This window comes from Furipterus horrens, unplaced genomic scaffold (genome assembly GCF_987537825.1).
Source record: "Furipterus horrens unplaced genomic scaffold, mFurHor1.1.pri manual_scaffold_10, whole genome shotgun sequence".
NCBI lineage: Eukaryota > Metazoa > Chordata > Mammalia > Chiroptera > Furipteridae > Furipterus > Furipterus horrens.
Genome location: NW_028327180.1, coordinates 81,924,234 through 81,945,708, shown reverse-complemented (window position 1 = coordinate 81,945,708; position 21,475 = coordinate 81,924,234). Strand labels below are relative to the sequence as shown.

Sequence of the window (21,475 nt, the reverse complement as noted above, 5' to 3'; positions counted from 1 at the left end):
GCATGCATCATCTTACTGATCTTCATGAAAACCCAATGAGGTTGGAATGGTTTTGATGCCCACTTTACTGATGAAAAAGCTGAGGCTTAGGGAGGTAGGGTCTGTTGCCAGGGTCATGGAGGAAGGCGATAAACAGATATTCCTGTAGCACATGTGGCTGAGGTGTGGGAGTGTGGGCCAGATGTGTGGTTTCCAAACTGAGTACTGAGAGGCCAGGGGGCTCAGTGGTTCCTTTGGGCCTTTGGATGGGAAATGAGAGGCTGGGTATGGGGGTCAGGTCCTCACTATGCCTGCATTGAAGGACAAGCTAGTGTTTTACATTTGATCACATTTGACAGAAAGGGTTCAGTTGTTAAAAGGTCTGAAAACCACTAGGCTGCTGGATCCTTCTGCCCCTGAGATTCTAGAAATCCAAGTGTCCAGCATAAAGTCCTGGAAGCCCCAGAACTGCCTGGGAAAGACCATGTCTTCCCTTCCCAGGGTGCTCAGGCAGAGGACCCCGGCCTCCGCTGGCCACCTGCTCACCTGCACAAACTGCACACGAAGCACTTGGGGTGGTAGGTGCGGCCCAGGGCAGAGATGACCTCGCCCGTGATGAAGTCCCGGCAGCTGTCGCAGCGGGTGCCATACAGTTGCTGGTAGTCCTGGGTGCAGATGTACTCCTGGTTCTTAAAGAAGAATCCTGACTGGGCCAGGCCACAGCCACACACTGGAGGAAACGAGGAGGGAAACAAGAGCGGATGGAGTCCAGGGAGGGTCTGTAAGCATGAGGTTCTTACTGGAGACAAGGCCAGTGTCTGACTTGATCATGAGTGGCCAGAGAACGGCAGCACATCAAACTCATGGGTCTTTGGGGCCAGTGTTCCCTAGGGTATGGCCTGAAGACCACCTGCAGCAGAATCACTTGGGGGGCTCTGTTTAAAATGCAGATGCCTGGGCTTGAATCAGACTTCTTGGGGCTTGGGCCTGTGCATCTGCATTTTAACACACTCTCCAGCTGATTCTGACACACCCCGACTGGGACCACTGATGCTGTAAGGTCCTTCCAATACATGGATGAAAATGTAAGGCCATGTGGCTCACACAGTGCTACGTGGCTGGTGGTATCATGAATTTGATCAAGAACCATTCAGTTAAAGATTTCCTGGGCACTTCTTTCATGCATGACTGTCTTAGGTGAAGAGCAGTAGGGACACCACATACTCCAAATCACAAACTAGACTCAATTTAAAATGGCAATGGGATGGATGATTTGAAGATTATAATCTGTACTCATCATAGCTATAAAGGGCACACCTGTTCCCAAACATGAATGATAAAACCCAATCCCCAAACTGTGAAGAGCTAATAATGTATGTAGAGAGAAGACCATGTTGAATATAAATCATGAGTGACAGGCCATGGGCTGATGCAGGCAGAAAACTCTGTGAGTGGGGAGGAAAAGGGAGCACTGTCCACAGGGAGGGATCATGAAAGGATTCTTGGAGGAGGCAGCACCTGAGTTGAACCTTGAAGGAACAGAATAAGCTAAGTCAGAGGGGCAGGAGTTACAAGTGATATCTGTGTGGCGATAGGTCTGGGGAAGGAATGGTGATTTTAGGGATTGGAGGTCAGTAACATATGAAAATATTGACAGGCCAGTTGAGGAAGGGCCCAGATCTAGCTTAGGAAGTTTAGGTTTTGTGGGATACTGAGAAGCCATGGATGGTTTCTCCCCTAGGTTTTAAAAACTTTTAAAAATGATTTTAAAATTTAGATATATACAAAAGTAGAGAGAAGATTATAATGATTCTTCATCACTCAGATGCAAAAATGATCAACTGCCTTGATAGCTTTTGAATAGACAGGCAACATGATTTTAGGAGGTATTTCATTGGGTCTTTCGGGATATCCTTGGTGGATAACGTGAAGATGTATAGGACAGATAACAGAAGAGCAGGTGGATATAATCACAGGTGTCTGAACCACTGAATCATGTGGGACTCTCTTCCCCCAAAGGACTTAGAAATGTGGGAAATGAGATTTCCTTTTGAGAATGGAGTTATAAAATCAGCACATCATGGGCCGATCAGAGAGGGGCAAACTTTCTTCCAGGAGATTGAATAGCTCTCAGGGCCACCAGAACTGCTGAGACTACTGATCCAGCTAAAGCAAGGACGGGCCAGCCAGGAAGGGGCTGGTCAGCAAGCAAAGGAAGGCCGCTGGAACGCCCGTTCAAACCTGTGACCAGCTCCCTTTTCTTTTTTTTTTTAAATTTTATTTTTTGGTTATTCAATTACAGTTGTCCCATTTTTCCCCTTTTGCTCCCCCCTCCCAGCCCATCCCTTCTCCCACAATTATATCCCTCCCCGTTGTCCATGTCCATGAGTCATTCATATACGTTCCTTGACTAGACCCTTCCCTTACTTATCCTCCTTCTCTCCCTCCCTCCTCCCCCCTACTCCCTTTTCTGAGTGCATTTACCAAGTGGCTGTCTGATAGTTTGACTTTCTACATAGATTGCCTTTGGGAGAGAAGCAGCTGATCAGAGCAACATGAACTAGTACAATGGGGAATTATAGCTGTTGTTTACATTCATAAACAGGTACTCTGGCTTTCTACATTGGTTTCCTGACAACTTGGTTAGCACGAGTCAGCTTTCTCAAGTGTGATTAATGGTGGGGAAACCAATGAGACAGAGTTTCCAAGCCTGTAAGCGTGAGGATCTGGCCTGGAAAGAGTGATATCATGCCAGTAAATACCACCTCATCTTGAATAAGGAAAGTTGTTCTGCAAAAGCAGCCAGGTCAAAATGGGAGGGACTTCCAGGTGGTTGCCAGAAATATTTTTCAAATGTTTGTTTACCTTGCAGGCCAGAGGCAGGCTTAAAGGGCCAGGGTGAGTGAGGAGGAGGGCAGCCCCAGATGTCACAGCACAGCAGGAGACATTGTGGTCTGGGAGTCAGACCACCTGGGCTTTGGTCTTGCCACTAACTCTCTTGGTGACAATGAACTTGACTGTCTCTTGTCTGGGGCCTCTGCTTACTTATATGTAAAATGATCTGAGCTCATTTGACCTTACCACTCTGTGAGTCTAGGGAGGAGAGCTTCCTTTGGGGCTTACCATTTTAAAATGTACCTAAACGTTTTAATCTCAATGTGAGGTAGAGCTGGAGGCCCCTGGCACCCACCCTTGCAGAGAAGCAGGAAAAATGGGTGGAAGCGGTGGTAGAGATGGGAGGTAGGGAAGAGTTCTTCCATCAGCCTTCATGAAAATTCATCACATCAAACAAAGCTGGGTCTGGAGGGCAGGCAAGGCCAGGCAGGGTACAGGCTGTTCTGAGGTGTGCAGGTGGTGGATCAATTGACTTCACGGCTGTGGAATTAGTTAGGTCATGGCCTACGACCTCATTGGAAACAGAGCCTGTTTTTTCCCTTCTTTTCTCTCCTTTGTTTCCCCTGCCAACTCCACCCCCAGGGCCACCTCTCTCAGTGGAAACCAGGGGGCCGCAAGGAAACCTGGAACAATCAGTTCCTTCTTTTTCCCCAAGGAGCTGAAGGAGGAAGTTCTTGGTAGAAAGGATGTTAAGATTGATAAGAATCTCAGGGGCTCCTGGAAACACTTGTACAGTGGGGACCATGGGGACGCAAGCTGGCCCCATGACGGATGTCTCTGAGGCTGAGCAGAGCCCTACATTCAAATAATAGGAAAGGCCATGGAGAGGGTCTGCCGTGCGGAACTGATGTGGAACAACACACCCAGGAAAGTCACTGTTATTCTGTGACTCAAAAATGTAAAGTCTACTGATCTGAAAGAAAAGCAAATCATACAGTTTGACAATGGGACAGAATATGAAGAGTTAAAAGTGCTTTGAGAAAATCCAGAATGAATGCTCGCTGCAGCTACAATGCCTTGCAGGAGAATTTGCACACAGCCCTAGCACATTTCAGTGGAAACTGTACTGTTCTGCGGGGTACTGGACCTCTGCTCAGGTTCCTATTCTACCGCTCAGGTGCTGTGTGACTTTGAAAAAGTTGCTTCACCTCTGTGGAGCCCAGTTGCCTCATTTGTAAAATGAGAGGGCCAAATAATAACTCAGGACACATCCAGATCTGAAAGTCCAGGATTTTGTCATATAATTCTCTTGATTTTCTACTTTTCAAACAAGACTGGGTTTTCAATTTCAAAATTGAAGCATTAGAATGGCCACTGAGGATGATCTAGCTCATTATTTTAAATATTTAAATTGTGAGCTATATTATGCATGCAGAGAATGTATAAAATATGTATGTACAGTTTAAAGAAGAATAATAAAATACACTCCCAGGTATTCACTGCCAAGTTTACAAGATAGAACATTACCCACACCTCGGAAGCCTGTTTGCCTACTCCTAAAGCAGCCCCTTCCCACATTTTCCCAAACTGTGTGTTTGTCACTCCCTTGCTTTTCTTTATCGTTTTATGACCTCTGATGTATTCACAAACAATATAGGGTGGATTATGGATGGACATTTTGATACAAGTTTTATTCTTTGCTACCCAGTGCCAGAGTTGGTACAGGCATAAAGTTTCAGTGCTATCTCCTTCTCCAGTCTACTTCTCATCCATCTATACTTTGAGAGTGAGATTTTTGTAAGGGGAAGTCTTACAAAAAGATCCATGATCCATATAGCCATCAAGGAAAAGCTCAAGGTCTTCAAGGCTTAGCATAAACCATCAGGATTAAATCTGGCATTGGCAATCACAGCAGGATTTCTGCTTTTACTTTTGGTTTTCGCCTCTTCAGATTCCTTCCTTTCATTTCAGCACAGTGGTGCGTATTAAAAGAATCATAAAAGAAATTCATAGGGATTTTGGATTTTTCACATGAGAAGGTTATTTAGGGTAACTAATCCCAGGAAACAAAATCTTCTCATTTGTTTCATCTCTAACTAAGCAAGCTGACATTGAAAATAATAGTCTTTTCTTCCCCCCTTAAAATTCTCATTAAAAGAGATTCTCCCTGTGACAGACGGTAAAAATGGCCAAATTCTTCCCTTCTCTGCATTTGCATCCTTGAAACCCAGTGTTGCAGATCCTCCCAGAAAAGGCAAGGTTTGTTTCTCTGTGACCACGAATCTGGGTTGGCCACTTGATTTATTTTGGCCAATGGGACATGAACAAGTATGGCACAAGCTGAGTCCTGAAAAGGTCTTGCTTATTGCACTTGACTTCTGAGACCACCATGTAAATGAGTCCAAGCCAGCCTGCTGGAGGATGAGAAGCCATATGGAGCCACTCAGGCCAACAGCCTGCCAGCCACAGCCAGCTGACCCGCCACGTCATCATGGTGAGGCTGGTAGAGATAAGCAAGGCCAGCTCCGACCAGAAGAACTGCCCAGTTAACCCAGAGAATCATGAACTAAAAGATTGTTTTAAATTATTGAATTTTGACATAAATAAAGGTAGTAAATACACTCTCTTAAGACTAAAGTTGCAGGGTCATATCTCACACCTCCTTATAACAAATCTATTATCTTTACCCTTTGTCCTACCTCAGTTTCTGGTGATATAAAATTGGTCACTCACCAAGATACTCTTGCAGGTCAACTTGCATTAAAGGGGTTTGCAAATACTCAATATAAAATATAAAACACATCAATTAAAATATATCCCATATATGCTTCCACAAACAAATTAGGGAAGCTCAGTCTGAGCCCAGTTAGACTCCGAGGAAAGAAATCCAGGCTTTTTCTCAATGGCAGAGGAAGTCAGTCTCAGATACATGAGGCTGAGGCTGGAAGCAGTTACTAAAATGCAAAGATCTGGGGATTTTAATTGACCTTAAATTGAATATACATCAGTGGTGTGGAGTGGCTCCTCAGGAAGAATCAGTCACATTAGTGTAGTGCTTGCTCTACTGGCAGACCTTGAGGGCTGTGGTCTGTTTTGGGCAGAATGGATCAAGGAAGAAGATTCCGGGATGACGATATAATCGGGAGTCATTTCAGGTGGGCCCCGATTTAAGGACCTGCAACACAACTGGGCAGGAGGAGGAAGACCGGGCTACAAGTATGTGAAGGGCAGTGATGGAAAAAGCAAACACAAAGTGCCCACCAAACTTCATGAGGACAAAGCTAGAACCAGTGAGTGGAAGTTACAGACTTGGGGTCAAACATTTTCCAAACCCATAGAACAATCCAACATCAGAATGGCTGCTCTGTGGAACAAGAAGCTTGGAAATGGGGAGTCATTTGTCAGGGGCACTGGGGAAGGGCCAGAGAGAGGTCTCTTTGGGCTCTTTCAACTGAGTTCCTCTTACTTCCTGCTACTAGCTAGCCTTCTTCTTCAGGAATTCTTAGCTCAGTCACATCTTGGGTTCTAGAAATTAGCCACGGGTAAGCTGTTAACAGTTAGTGGTAACCCAACATCCATCTGCTCTCAAATTACAAACCTTACTGAAGTCAAGAAGTTCCTTCTCCCCTGTTAAACTTAACCTTTGAGGATCGTCACACTGTCACAGAACAGGCGTTCACCTCGGAGCCATGTTGAATTTTAGGCAGGACAGCTTACTCTTTCATTCGCTCTCAAATTGATTTTTAGGTGCAGGGCAAGACTCTTCTAAGAGGAGTTAGATAAGCTTGCAGGATTGTCTTTTTCCTTCTGGGTCAGCACTACCACCCTGGGATCACCAGGCTCCCTCTTTCTTCCCCATCTCACCACTTCCCGCCACCTTCCCTCCCTCTTCGTGCCACACTGCGTAAGGGAGAATTATCATAACAGGCTCAAGGAAACTCCCTTTATGCCTTTATATATCTCAGTTGCCTACATTGTCCTGCCTACCTCCGTGGCATGTCCCTGGGGTGGGAGCATGGCCAGGAATCTGAGAAGGGAACATCCTACCTTGACAGGTGAAGCATCTGATGTGAAAGTGGTTATTGTGGACACGAACCACTTCCCCTTTGCAGGTGTCTCCACATCGGTAGCACTGGATGACATTGGAGCTGCCCCGGGCATTGTAAGGACTCTGCTGATAAGGAACTGTAGAAAGAAGCAAAGAGATTACCACTCAGAAGGCCCTCACCCTTTAAAAAGTCTCCCATGAGATATTATTATAATCTTAACTGGAAGAAAAAGCAGAAACAGTGCAAACAATTAGCAAAGTACCTTCAATATATCATCAGGCTGACTATGCCAACCGAAGGCGTCATTAGAAGGGGAATGGCCTTAAGGTGCGAGTCCATAAATCTCCTTAGGCAGGCAGAGACTTACGAGTGAACGTAAACTTTCCTTGCAATGATAGAGGCCAAATCCACAAATGAATAAAAAAGAGGAAGTAGAGTATTTCAAGGTAAATAATCCAGAAATACCATTTCTTGGGTGATTTCTGGAACAAAGTGAGGTCCCCAAACTTCTCGAAAGGAATTTAGGTCTTGCAATTGACTCATGGGTCTCAAAGAAATGGGCGGCTGATGCTGCCTCCAAAGGGCCTTTTGGTTAAGCAAGTTACATCCCCTCTCTGTACCTCAGTTTTCACATTTGGGAAACAAGTGTGGTCAGTGGCAGCATGTATTTTCTATAAAAGAGGCACAAAGGGAGGCACTCTGGTTGAAAGGAGGTTGACAAGGGGACTCATCTTAAAGCTTCACTTTCCATAACATTGAGAAAATATCAAAAAAGAGGTGGTGGAGATATGAAGGGGCTGAAGCTACTGGGGGTTGGATCTCAGGGGGCAGCATTTCACTATGTTTAAGAGCTCTACTGGCCCGCTGAGTCTGTTGTTCTCTTGCTTTGGCTTCTTGTGGCTACTTTCCTAAATCTCCCTTCTCGGAGGATGTACTTCAGTTGACCATTCTGAAATCTGGTTATCTGGTATTTAATCGTAGCAGGCACCTGTCTAGAACTCAAAAACCTCAGGGTTGGAAGGGACATTAGCAACTGTGTGGTCCAACTTTGTCATGTGTAAGCCGTTGGGTTAGCTGTGCCACTGAGGAACTGAGTTTTCTCTCTTGTAGGCAGACCCCAGAGGCACCATAGAGACAATCACTCAATTACTCCATTCTCACTCAAAGTGGGAGTAATAGTCCAAAGGCTTCTATTCATACTCTATTAGGAGAAGGCTCACGATTGTCCTGGCTATAAAGATGACATCTGATTGAAGGGGAGTTGGTGGCTTTTTGTCTATTTATATAAAAGCAAAGGCTATTTATTCAGAGCTCTCTATAGCAAGGGAGTCGGCCTCCATCACTGACATTTTGGGAGAGACTGAAAGGCAGGCAGAGGAATGGAAAAGCTTTCTGGTGGAAAAAAGGAAGAATCCAGGTTTTTCCTGATTGGCAGTTGTGGGCCTGGCAGAAGTGGGGTGTCCTATATGATGGGTTAGGGGCACACATTTGGCTCTCTCCAGTTGATCCTAAGTTGGAAGCAGGGACAAAAATTAGGAATGAGGTCTGGGTGCTTCACTGATTTTTTTTTGACATTCAATATTATTTTATTAGTTTCAGGTGTACAGCATAGTGGTTAGACATTCATATAATTTACAAAGTGATCCTCCTGATAATTCTAGTATCCACCTGGCAATACCTAGTTTACAATAGTATTGATTCTATTCCCCATGTTGCACTTTATATACCTGAGACTATTTTGTAACTACTGATTTGTATTTCTTAATCCCTTCATGGTGTCTATCATTTAGGCACATGGACTTACTGGCTAAATGGACTTACTGGCTAAACTCTTGTTTTATAAGTTACTCTGGACTCACGGAACCTTAAACTGCAAAGGAACTTAAGAGATCACCTGGTTCAGGGGTTCTTGACCTAGTGTAGTAGTTGTTAAATCTGTTCACTGAAATTTGAATCTTTTATTCTAGGCGTATGAAGGTGACTTGCTTGGTAATGAAATGTAAATGGCAGTTGTGTGTCACTTCCAGTGAAAAGCCCTGTGTACCATATGTGAGCTGCCATATTGCCTTCCCCATAGCCCAGGATCCAGTGGTACCCCAGTTGGTGTGCAGGGTGCATCAGCTTAGATCCCTGATTGAGGAACCATAGAGTCTAACCCATGATGAACATCGATCACGAGCAAGGAAAATTTTCTAAGATTTTTTTTTTTTAACCACAGCATATCCTAATTGATACACCTGGGATTTAATACTTCTTTTTAGTTAAATAAAAAATTTGGTGTTGAGTACACTTTCCTATAGCTTTCTTCAGGTTTTCAGAGATGATATCCGTAACTGACTTCATCCATCCTAATTTTTTAAAGTATATTTAATTGATTATATTGCTACAGTAGTCCCAACATTTTCCCTTTACTCTCCTCCACCAAGGAATCCGCTTCCCTCCAGCAATCCCACCCCCCTTAGTTCATGTCCATGGCTTGTGCATATAAGTTCTTTGGCTTCACTCTTTCCTATATTAGTCTTAACTACCCCCTATTTTCTACCAGCCAATTATGCTTCTTAATTCCTGCACCATTTCCCCATTTCTCCCCCTTCCCCTTCCCAGCTGATAACCCTCCAAATGATCCCTGTACCAATGATTCTGTTCCTATTCTGGTTTGCTTAGTTGAATTTTTTTTTTTTTTTTTTTAGATTCAGTTGTTGATAGTTGTGAGTTTGTTGTCATTTTAATGTTCATAGTTTGATCTTCTTTTTCTTAAATAAGTCCCTTTAACATTTCATATAATAATGGCTTGGTGATGATGAACTCTTTTAGCTTTACCTTGTCTGGGAAGCACTTCATCTGCCCTTGCATTCTAAATGATAGCTTTGCTGGATAGAATAATCTTGGTTGTAGGTCCTTGCTTTTCATCACATTAAATACTTCTTGCCAGTTCCTTCTTGCCTGCAAAGTTTCTTTTGAGAAACCAGCTGATAGTCTTATAGGCATGCCTTTGTAGGTAACTCTTTGCTTTCTCTTGCTGCTTTTAAGATTCTTTATCTTGAACCTTTGGAATTTTAAGGATGATGTGTCTTGGTGTGGTTCTCTTTGGGTCTAGCTTCTTTGGGACTCTCTGCGCTTCCTGGACTTGTATATCTATTTCCTTTGCCAAATTTGGGAAGTTTTCCTTCATTAGTTTTTCACATAAGCTTTCAATTTCTTGCTCTTTCTCTTCTCCTTCTGGCGCCCCTATGATTCCGATGTTGGCATGTTTAAAGTTGTCCCAGAAGTTCCTAAGCCTCTCCTCATTTTTTTCAATTCTTGTTTCCTCATTCTGTACTGGTTGACTGTTTTTTTCTACCTTATATTTCAAATCATTGATTTGAATGCCAGTTTCCTTCCCTTCACCATTGATTTCATGTGAATTTGCCTTCATTTCATTTAGTACAGCCTTCACTTCTTTCCTTGTGCATTTGCCGTACTTAAGCATATATGTCAAGCCTGTGAGTATCTTTATCACCAGTGTTTGGAATTCTACATCTGTTAGGTTGGCTATCTCCTTGTCACTTAGTTCTCTCACTGGAACCTTGATTCATTCCCTCTTTTGGGCCATATCTCTCTGTCTCCTCATCTTGACAGGTTCCTGTGTTTGTTTGCCTCTGTGTCTTAGGTAGAGCTGTTGCACCTGTTACATTGTAAGGGGCAGAGCCTTAGGTATTTGTTGTATGGGCCACCTGTTTCACCACGTTGTGGTGCTGTAAGGGGGGGAGGGGTTTGAGATGGAACAATGCCATTTTCTCAGCACTCGCCCTTTTCCAGGCACTTCTCCCACTTCCGTATGGGACTGGCGCCTCTCTAGCTGTTGCCCTGGCCATTGTTCCCAGAGTGGGTGGGTCTGTAGATGTTCTAGGACCGTGAGGGCCCTTTAAACAAGTGAATTCTACCGAGAGATCGGCAGTTTCTTCCTCCGCCCCAACCCCCACTGGTTTACAGAGTCAGAAGCAATGAGGCTTTATTTTCCCCTGCACTGGGACTGTGAGCTTTGAGGTCTGGTCTGGTGATGGGAGCACTCCCCAGGTGTCCCTCCCTACTTTTTAAAATGTGTGACTGTGCTTTCCACCAGTCTGCCACTGCCACCACTGCTGCCGCCACCACACCATATTCTCTCTGCCCCAGCTCCACCCCTCCTACCTGTCTGGATGAGTATTTCTTCTTTATATCTTTGCTTGTTGGACTTCCATGCAGCTCGATTTTCTGGAACTTCTGGTTGTCTCTAGTTTTGAGGTAGTTGTATTCTTTCTTAGTTGTGGAGGGAGATGCAATGTGTCTGTCTAGGCCTCCATCTTGGCCGGAAGTCTCCCCTCATTTTTTAAAGACAAGGAATAGGAAAGCAGGACTTTGAATAATCCTCCACTTAAAGGGACCCTGAATCATATGTGTGCTGTAGGGCAAAGAGCCACTTCCTTAGCCCTGACTGTTGTTTCTGATGACTTTGCTATCTGAGGGGAGAATAATAACTTCACAGTCTTTCTCTAATGGAGTTCACACCCTTTAGTCAACTCTGTTTTTCCTGTTTTAAATTTAAGACAAAAGTTAAATGAGTTAGCTAGTTAACTGAGTCATAAGTTAACTTATTAAGTGGATTAATACACAAAGCATTTCAAAAAGCGCATTAAGTGGTCCATAGATAGCACTGGCATCACGACCATCCTACCTTCCCCACAGCTCAGAGTAATTCTTCCCTACTCTGCAGAATGTCCACACACATTATCTTTAGTCCTATCTGCTTTTTTCTTTTTTCTGATTCCTGCTCAACATCCTTGGAAAGTATTTCATTCTCCCCTTTCCCCCTAATTTGTGAGAAAAATATGATTCTGCATATATGAGCAGTATTCTACTATTGCCAAGGGAAACAAAGTTGTGAGTCTGAAAGTAAAATAAAAACAAATAGTATAATCATCACCAATGATCAGAGCTCTTGAAAGTATCCAAGAGTCCCTTCAGAATCACTCCACAAATTTTCATCTACTTCTTCTAACTCAATTTCCAAGACCAATTAGATTTTTTTCCCCCTGATTTGATTTTCTGGGGAAATGAATTTGTGATCATGGTCTCTAGCCAAAACGCAGTCTTTGAATTATTCACATAAAAAGGCAAAAAATTAGAGTGAGGGGATGGATTTGGAAAACGGGCTTTCTGGGGCCATTTACTGATGGGGTTCCCAACCTTGACTTTGTTGCTTCCTTCAGGATGAGGGTACTGCCTTGGTGATGCTGACTGTAGCTGGAAATGCACAAATGTCTGATGTTTGTGAAAAGTCCCATGAACAGAAATGCATGCATTATTAGTGTGAGTTCTTCCACATTGCTGATGTAAGCTGTGATTATAAAAGGGCAGCAGTGTAGTAAGACTTGAGCTTTCAGATGTGTGAAGATATTTTCTTATCCAGACAGTACAAATAGGAACTCTGGGGCAAGCGGGGGTGGTGTCAAGGGAAGCTATGCTGAGATATGTCCCATCTGCTCCTGCCCCGGAAGCCACCTAATTTCCAGTAAGATTTAGTATTTTTGGCTAATTAAATCATCAACTTAATTCTGGGTGTGTAAGTATGTATGGAGGATGTCTTTCTTCCCACCAACCTATAACCTCCCCCTACCCCGAAACACTAAAATTATATTGTTGGTTTTCTGCTGGTTATTTTTTTCTACTAATTTTTGTCTCAGAAGGTATTAAGTGACTCATCTCAGAAAGTTACGTGATTTATAACATTTGTCTTATGGGCAAACACCTTTTGAATTCTAAATTGACTTACACATGAATTTCTGAACTGCCTCATATGTTAGGAACTGCCTGTCCTTGAGAGTGACATTTGAGAGCAGCCATAGTCTCAAAGGACATTAGCTCTGCTTACTTGTGAAATAATCATGAAGTTAAAAAGTTTAGACACATAGATTGTGTGATATGTTTCTAAAATGTGTTCAGGGAATCTCTGGCTTTTATTTAATGTCATTTGGCTCATAAAGGGAAGCTAGGGGAGACATTCCCAGTTACTAGTCCGTAAGCAGTGCCATCCTGTAGAACTCTCGAAGTTATGGAAATGTTCTACATCTGCACTGTCCAATGTAATAGTCACTAGCCGTACGAGGCTGTTGGGTGCTTGGAGTATGGCTGGTGTGACTGAGGTACATAATTTTACATTTTATTTAATTTTAATTAATGTAAATTTACATTGAAGAAGCTACATGTGGCTAGTGGCTGCCATAGTGAACAATCTTAATCTTTCCAAGAATAAATAAAAGCAAGAAAATGAGTCGGCAATGGCTGTCAGTATAACTTTTTTAAGACAGAGTATCAGCTGGTCAATGCCTATGAAATAAAAAATTAAAGGTCTGAAACACTGAGTCCTCTTTCATACACATATCAAGTTTTTAGCATTCTAAAAGCAAATGCAGCTTAATTCCATAACTGATTCGGAAGTAAAGCTCTTCCCAAATGTTACAAAGATCATTTAAAATTGTTGGAGCACAACACCACATTGGAAGGGGAGGGTGAGGGCCTCCTGGGGAGTTGAACGTGGCAGGAAACAAAGGCAGCAGCTTCCGGTTCCCCCACCTGGCTGCTCCTCCTTTGCGCTGCCCCCCCCCCCACCCCCCCCCCCCCCGTGTCTCTCTCTCTCTCTCTCTCATAGGTGTAGCAGGGGGAACCGGGGTTCTAATTCTCTCTGCTGTCACCTAGTTTTATAATCTTGGGCAAATCATTTAACTTCTGGCCTCGATATCCTCTGGAGTCACTGAGGCACTTGGAAACAAGATTTATAAAATTCCTTCCAATTAAAAATTGATTCCAGCTCTGGGAGTCCTTTTTCTGTGCTTCTTTCTCTCCCTCCACACCCGCTTCCCTCCACTAACTGGTCTCACTTTTAAACTAACTGTGTTGTATGTTATCAGATTTATTAGTCACTTTTAAAAGCAGATAATGGCATGCTTTCTCTGTCATAAACAACATGATGTAAGTTACATTCTCTTTACTGATGTGGTGCCTGCACAATGTATTTTTCTCCCCTGAGGGCCACTTGACCTTGAGATAAAAATGTTCCCACATTCTAACAGAGTTGTCTTCAAACTAGTCTTTAAAAGGCAGAAGCACCTATGCTATGCTGGGGTGTAATTAAAAGACTGACGAAACTAACTTGGAGACAATATGAAAACTGTGAATAATTGGCTCCAAGTGTAATAAAAACAGTGGGGCTTCTGGCTGAACCGTGAAACATCAAGCAGGGAATGAACCAATTCAGCAACGAGTGCACAACAGCCTGGAGCCCAGGAAAGCGAGCACGTGCAGCAGCTGCCACCCGGCAGCTTCCCAGCGCTTCATTAGAGCCCCAAGTGCCCTGGGTGTGTTCACAGGGACTCGCTAAACATGGAGGAGCAGACCCAGTGTGGATCCAGGCATCTCACGGATAGAAAGCCGTCTCCCAGAAAGGTTAGGGTGGGGTCTGTCTATACGAGTAGTTACCAGAAGGGACCTTGCATTTGATTTGGGGGTTGAATCATGGCCCGTGACGCTGACCCTGTTTGTTGTGGTAAGAGCACAGAGCTGTGGGACCCCACGCTGGAAGGGGTGAGAAGCACAGGCACAAAGGTTAATGATGTGGTTGCTGGGCTCAGGATGGCTGGGTCTGTGTTCCACGCCTACCACTTGCTGGTTATGTGACCTTGAACAAATTAAGTGTGTAGTACCCATCTCAGTTTGCTTATATCTAGAGTGGGAATAACTCAGGTCAGTTGTATTAAATTAGTTAAATTATATAAAAGTGCTTAGTACACTGCTTGGAATGTACCTTGGCGTTAAATATCAGCACTAATTAAGCTAAAGGATCTCTGAAGCTGTGCATTCCTACCGCCAATTCAGTGTAGGAATTCTTTCTAATTTACCCCTACCACTTGCCACTGAGTTTGGCTCAAAGATTGCCAAGTCCATTTTTGGACCAGTCCAAGCTGGCCAAAGGTTTTCTGGTTTCCCCTCCTTGACGACCATCAGGGAAAAAACCCCTTGGCTACAGCCCATTTGCCACCTTAAGCGACCTCTTCTCTTCCCTTATCTCTGAGTGCTCTCTGTTTAGGGGTTTCTGTAGCTACAGGGGTGGGCGGCTGACATGCTTCTGACAGAGCCTGCAGAGGGATGTGTGAATTGGGTGTTTCCTGTTGTGGGAATGAGAGGCTATGATTTATGTTATCCTGGGGCGGTGTATTTTGGGCACATCTGCTGTTTCCAGGGGGACATGTTCGAGTGTTTGTTGTGTGTGCTTACTTATCCTGAGTAATCTGTTTTCTGAAAACTCTGACAGGGAGACACTGAGAGCTGCCTTTGGTAACTTCTAAGGGTCATGCATGTGTCATCTTGTGACATCATTACACCTATGTTCATCCTGTGAATAACTGGAACCAGACTTTTAGAGCAGTCAGGGACTGCGAGGTTATCTACACACTAGACGATGATCAACAGGAGGGTGGGAACCATGTCTGTCTTGTTTGCTACTGCACCCTTAGTACCAGGCATATAATAAGTGCTCAATAAGTACTTGACGGATAAATAAAAAAATGAATAAAATGAGTCCAATGGTTTCACTTAACAAATGAGAAAGCTGAGGCCCAGAAGGGAGAAGGGATTCATCTGAGGTCACACAGAAATTTCTGTTTGCATCAGTGCATGAGGGTATCTGTTCTAGGAGAACAGAATGTAAGACAGGGCAAGCCTGGAGGGGGAGCTGGGCTGGTACAGAGTCCCAGGGTCATGGGAAGGTAGGGAGAGAATCCACAAAAGACTACATTACTGTAGATGTGGAGTTATGCTGAGGGTCAGCATTAGAGTAGGTGGGCTGGGGAGTCAGTGTTCCAAGATGCAGAAGCAGAGTAGAGTTTAATGAAGCCAGGCAGGAAGAAGTAGGAGGGGTAAACTCTTAAGGAAAGGTCTGGGAGGATAAGACATAGCATTTAGAGAGTGTTTACTCTCTCAGGAACTGTGCTAAGCCATTTACATATGTCATCTCACTGAGTTTTCATAACTCATGAGGGGATATTGTTATTATCCTTATTTTATGGAGGAAACTGAGGCCCAGAGAGCTGAGGCTCTTATGCAAGGTCACAGCTAGTAAATGGCAGAGGTAGGATCTGAACGCAGGCAGTCTGACTCTAGAACCTGTGTTCGCACCACTAAGCTCTACTATCTGCTACACAAACGTGCCTCTGGGGGAGGCTAGGAGGAGGCTAAAAGGGGCATTAATTCTTCTGCCAACAGTACTCATCCATCCATTATCCAGCTGATTAAAAATATACGTGAATATATATTTCACAAAGATATAGAATAATGATTGAGAGTACTCGAGTGCAGACCAGGAAACTGGGAACAGCAATTCGGCATCTATGGCAGCTGATGAAGAAGCTGTGATGGCTGCCCCCGGCCCCGCCTTGAGCAGCGTCCCTGGCATAGGCAGGTACGGCCTGACAGGTGTGCGTGCTGGGTCCCTGGGAGGGGCAGGCTCTGCAGGTACTGGCAGCTGCAGCAAAGCAGAGGTAGGAACAGCCTGGGAATCCCCCGGTCCTTGCACAGATGGCCTCAGCCTGGCCACATTTTCCTGTGTCAGCAGGTCAGTAACACAGTCTGTCACCCCAAGACAATATTGTGAAACCTTTGCGCCGTAACAGAGACTCCTCCACAGCCTCTCTCCAGCAGGCTCATCAGCCTGTTCCATGGTCATGGCATGTAGTTGGCAACATGGCTCATGCTCCCTTCTCCAGAAGTGTGCTGTCAGGACATGTCAGAGCGGCACGCTCTTGGCCAGGCAGACTGCTCTTGCCTGACGGCCAGCTGCACCGTGGTAGCTCTAGCAGGAAGGATCTGGGCTAGACCCAAATGGGCCTGCACCACAGCGGGCGTCACAGGCAGGAAGCCGCGCTGCCTTCCGTGACAAGAACGATGTAGTCTTCACTTGTGTGAAGTCACTTGATAAAATGAGGACTGCATTTTGCAAATTTGGAAAGCCGTCCAGATATAATGCCGCAGAATTAACTTTTCATTTGTTTTTGTATTAATCTTATGATTGTAAAAAAAAAAAAGGTATATGTCTGATCACATTCAGTAAAAGACTTTAAGATTTAAAAAAACCTTCATTTCTTTTATATAACTCAACTAGGTCCTATTTTGAGATGAGCAGAAACTAAGTTCAGCCAGTGTGCCCACCGCCCGTCCGTCTGCTGCGCCTGGGGCTGTGGCCAGCGCAGGCACCAGGCACGGGGCCTCATTCTAAGCACTCAAACGGATCCTGTTCTCATCCTTCCCCTGAGGCTCTCCTCCCCACCTCTGGGCCAGGAATCATTTTTGTTAGCTGGGGGTAAAGGAGCCCTTTCTGCTTCTCTAATTTATGCTGTCTGTAGAATATTTAGTTTTGTAATAAATCCTTCCTGTTCCGAGGGCTCAGACTTCTGCAACTGAAAAGCCAGGAAGCGACCCCTCTTGTCTCTGTCTTCTGTCGCCCATCCGGGCCCCGGGGCCTCACTCACTGAATAAGGGAAGGCGGCAAGTGGGTAAAGGAAATGCCAGTGAATATTTCAAAAATATCTTGCTACACTTGGTCATGGGGTTTTAAGAATACGATATACAGAACTGTGTAAGAATGACTGAGGAACAGGCAAGATTTGATGGAGAAGGGGAACATCCCCAGGGTATTTATTCTCTTGTCACTGCTCTGTCACGCACTACCATTACAAAGCCCCCAGTCAGGGACACTGAGGAGCTGTAAAAGTAGCTAAAATCAGCTAATATGAACTGGGCACTGACTCTGTGCCAGGCCCTGTGCTAAGTGCTTTGTACCTATCATTTCATTTCAGTCTTTCAACAGCTCCATGAGAGGGACACCAAATGGTCCCTATTTTAAAGACGGGGAATCTGACTCACAGAGAGGTCAATTCATTTGTCTGAAGCCGCACCTCATGTCCACATTAGAACCAGGGCTCAGACAGGCGTCAGTAGGGCTAGGAGAGGATCAGTTTTCTCTCCTCCCTTTCCTCTCCTCAGGGCCCTTCCCAGCAGGGCCTCCTCTTGCCCAGTGTGTCATGAGGGAACAAAGGGGACCTGCCCAAGCACCCCCAACATGGAGAACAGGGCTACCTGGCATGGGGCCTACAGCACCCTTTCAACATCTCTGTAGCTTATCTGAAAAACACTATTTGGGTTTCGTCTGGGGTACTGGAAACCATGTTGGAAACAGAGGAACTTCAGGAAGCCAGCAATTGTCTTTGTGCTGTGAGTGACTCAGTCCCTTGGCCTCTGTGCCAGAGGTTTTAATACTTATATAATGTTTGCTTCCTGAGATTCTGTTAGGCCATCGAGCCCTGATATATCATGGGGAAATCCAAGAGCATCAGCTGTCACCTGGGCTCCTCTTGACTTACAGGTTTTCTGTATCAGAGCAGAGGGCATAGAGCAAATATCTAGTCTAGAGGTCCCTACCCCCTTTTTTAAAAAAAGCTACGAACCCTCTCTTGAAATGATGAAATGGCCCCTAGGTTATATTGATTCCTCTGCAAACCATGCGTGGGATGGAAACACACGATGACCTGGTGGTCATTCAGGGAAATCCCCTAGACCAGCTGCTTCCATTGGCTGTGACTCCCAGACACGCTTTATTTGGGCAGCCTAGTGTTTGTTTTTAAATCCTTTCAGATCACCATGGCTCCTGCTTCTTCCTTTGGCCTCATCCCTGGCCAGCTTCTCTCCTGCACTGTCAGGTGCTTGCAGGCGCTGGAGTTGTGATCCTGCCTAGAGCCAGAAGAGCTGCTGTGACTGCAGTGGGTAGGGCCTGGCATGTCACCTACTTGTGACCCCATCATTCCCCAAAGTAGCTATCAAGGCACCTTCTGCCCCATGTCATCCACATTCCCACCTTTACAGAATCAGCCCTAAGGCCCAGTGAGGGGAAGAACTTGTTCAGGGTCCCCATCATGCTGGCCACAACAGGACCAGCAGGAAAACACCTTCTTTTCATATAGGGGACAGTTTGCCTGAGGGCAGCCCAAAGTGAGGTGTAGGTGACACAAATCAGGGAATCCTCAAAGCCATCCCAAGCAGCCTTAAATCTCAGGGGGCAGAGCTTTTCCAGAAGCCCCCTCTTTGGTGTCTAAAGTGCTTATGCCACTACTCAAAGTTCTATAGGGCTCTTCTTGATGGCCTCTGTCATCACTCACTCACTTTAAGCTCCTGAAATGTGACTGCAGCACAATAGAGGCTCCCCTCCCCAAAATTTGACCTGATAGCCAGGCCCAGGGCTGAGAGGAGAGCTCACCATCATTCCACTCTATCAGGTCTTCTTCCTCTCCTCCCCCTTCCCTCCCTCTCTTCCTCCTTCCCTCCCTCCCTCCATCCCTCCCTCCCTCTGCCTTTGCCTTTGCCTTCCTTCCTTCCTTCCTTCCTTCCTTCTTTCCTTCCTTCCTTCCTTCCTTCTTTCCTTCCCCTTCTGTCTTACTAAGGTTTCTATTAATATCTGGTTCTTCCTTGTTTCTTGAGAGGGAACCAGTTCCTTCTTGTCTTTACTCTGCCATCAATTTCCTGTGAGGCCTCAGGCAGGGCACTCCCCATTTTTGGGTTGCTGTTTTCCTATCTATAAAGTAAAAGGGTTGCATTCTGTGATCTCTCAATTTCTTTTCAAATCCAAGTTGATGCATATTAAACATGATTGCAACACAAAATACTTTCAGGGGCCAGGCAGGTAATATCAGTGGAAAATTGACCCAAATTGGCAAGACTGGCCTACTTAAAGAAGAAGCTACTGGACCCCAGCAGATTATTGTCCTTCAAAAACAAGTCAAGGTCCCAAAGAGACCTATCTGTGAGGGCTGGATTTTGCCTGTGGGCCACCAGTTTGGGATCTCTGCATCCAGACAGATAGATGACCATGAAGTCACTTCCAATTAGCATCGGGGAGAAGTCACATGCTCACCACATGCCTGTAGGATCTGGAAGAACAGAATGCTCCTGAAATGAGGTCTTGCAGAGCCCCAGGCTGGACAGGAGAGCACCATATAAGCATGTCACTCTCAAGGCCTCAGTGACATTACTCAGGGACAGGTGGAATTTTCAAACTTTTCTTTGGACCATGACCCACTGGAAGAAATTAATTTTGCCAAATGGTCCAGCACACAAATATGTGAAACAAAAGTTTCACAAATAAAACTTATTCTAAGTATGTATGCTGTGTCCTGATATTTTTCTATTTCATTCCATTGCAATATCATTAAAAAATGTTGTTTGTAACCCAGAGGTGAAAAGGATGATAAAAATTATTCTAGGTTTGCACTGTCCAATATGGTAGCTGTTAGTTATATGTAGCTTTTCAAATTAAAATTAATTAACATTAAATAAAATTGAAAATTCAGTTCCTTGGTCATACTAGCCACATTTCAAGTCCTCTGCAGCCAGATGGGGCTTGGTGCAACTGTATTGGATAGCATAGAAACAGAATGTTTTCATTAATGTAGAAAGCCCTGATCTATATATAGTTCTGCCAATGAAAAAACCAAGGCCCCAAGGCCTTCAAAAAGATGTATTTGAAATTGTGTATGTATGGGTTGGGAACAAATGGATGTGGCCTCAAAGATGTCCTCCAGTGTTCACAGAGGAATAAGGACAGAGAATGGGCTCTTGCAGATTTATCCTCACTACAGGATCCACAAATAAAAGTATTTGTTCCTGAATTCCAAATGCAAGGTGGTGGATCAACCTCCACAGAAAAACAGAAGCAAATTTTAATTGTGCTCTGGGGTGTGGATGGAGTAGTTTCTGTGAGCTGGTGAGAGAACAGGATATGAAACCCATTAGATCTGGGTTCAAATCCAGTCTCTTTCTCTCACAGGCTTTATGGGATTGAGCAAGGTGCTGTGTCACTGAGGCTTAGTTTCCCCATATGTAAAATGAGGACAATAGTATTTACCTTTCAGAATTTTTGAAAGGATCAGAAGTTATGTACATAAAGCACCTAGCACATTGTCTGCTATGTTGTGCTATGCCAAAACTTGCTGTAATAATGATAATGATAACAACAATAAAATGAATCTAAATAATGCAGAGATGTAAAGATAAACATCTCTCACCTCAAAGGAATTCCAGGATGGAGTAAGGAGACTGTTTTTTACCGTATGTTTAAGGTTGAGCCCAGTACTTGGTACTAGCAGGCAATCAATTCATACTTTCCGATTGAATGAATGACGAATATATGTTCCTAAATGCTACAGTCTAAGGTGGCGTTTGATAAAGGAATCGAAGCAGTCTAAGCATGGAGTGCTAAGATTTTTATGACTTATTTCTGATGAGGAAGGGGAAAAAAGAGAAAGAAACAAATTGAGGAAAGCACCATGGAGAGATGGCATTTTAATATTTTTTTAGTAGGTTGCTGATACATGATATGTGGGACCAAGAAGTCAGGACATGATAAGTCACCAAGAAAAAGAATAAAAAGACTAAAAGACAACAGGAGGAAAGATGAAGAATACTTCTTTTGAAATAAAAGATTTTATAAAAACAAAGGTCCTCCCCAAAAAGTCAAAGGGCAAAAGTTGTTTTTATCTTTAGGAAACAAAGCA

At 44.3% G+C, this 21,475-nt stretch overlaps 1 protein-coding gene across 1 annotated transcript in view; it reads right to left on the bottom strand.

Moving 5' to 3' along the window:
• Window positions 1–21,475, bottom strand: part of ABLIM3 (actin binding LIM protein family member 3) — a 100,246-nt gene that overhangs the window by 53,167 nt on the left and 25,604 nt on the right. The window contains exons 3-4 of the mRNA XM_090288367.1: window positions 6,862–6,999; window positions 526–709 (exon numbers count right to left, since the gene is read on the bottom strand). Coding sequence (XP_090144493.1) covers window positions 526–709; window positions 6,862–6,999 — 322 coding nt within the window. The remainder of the gene's footprint in view (window positions 1–525; window positions 710–6,861; window positions 7,000–21,475) is intronic.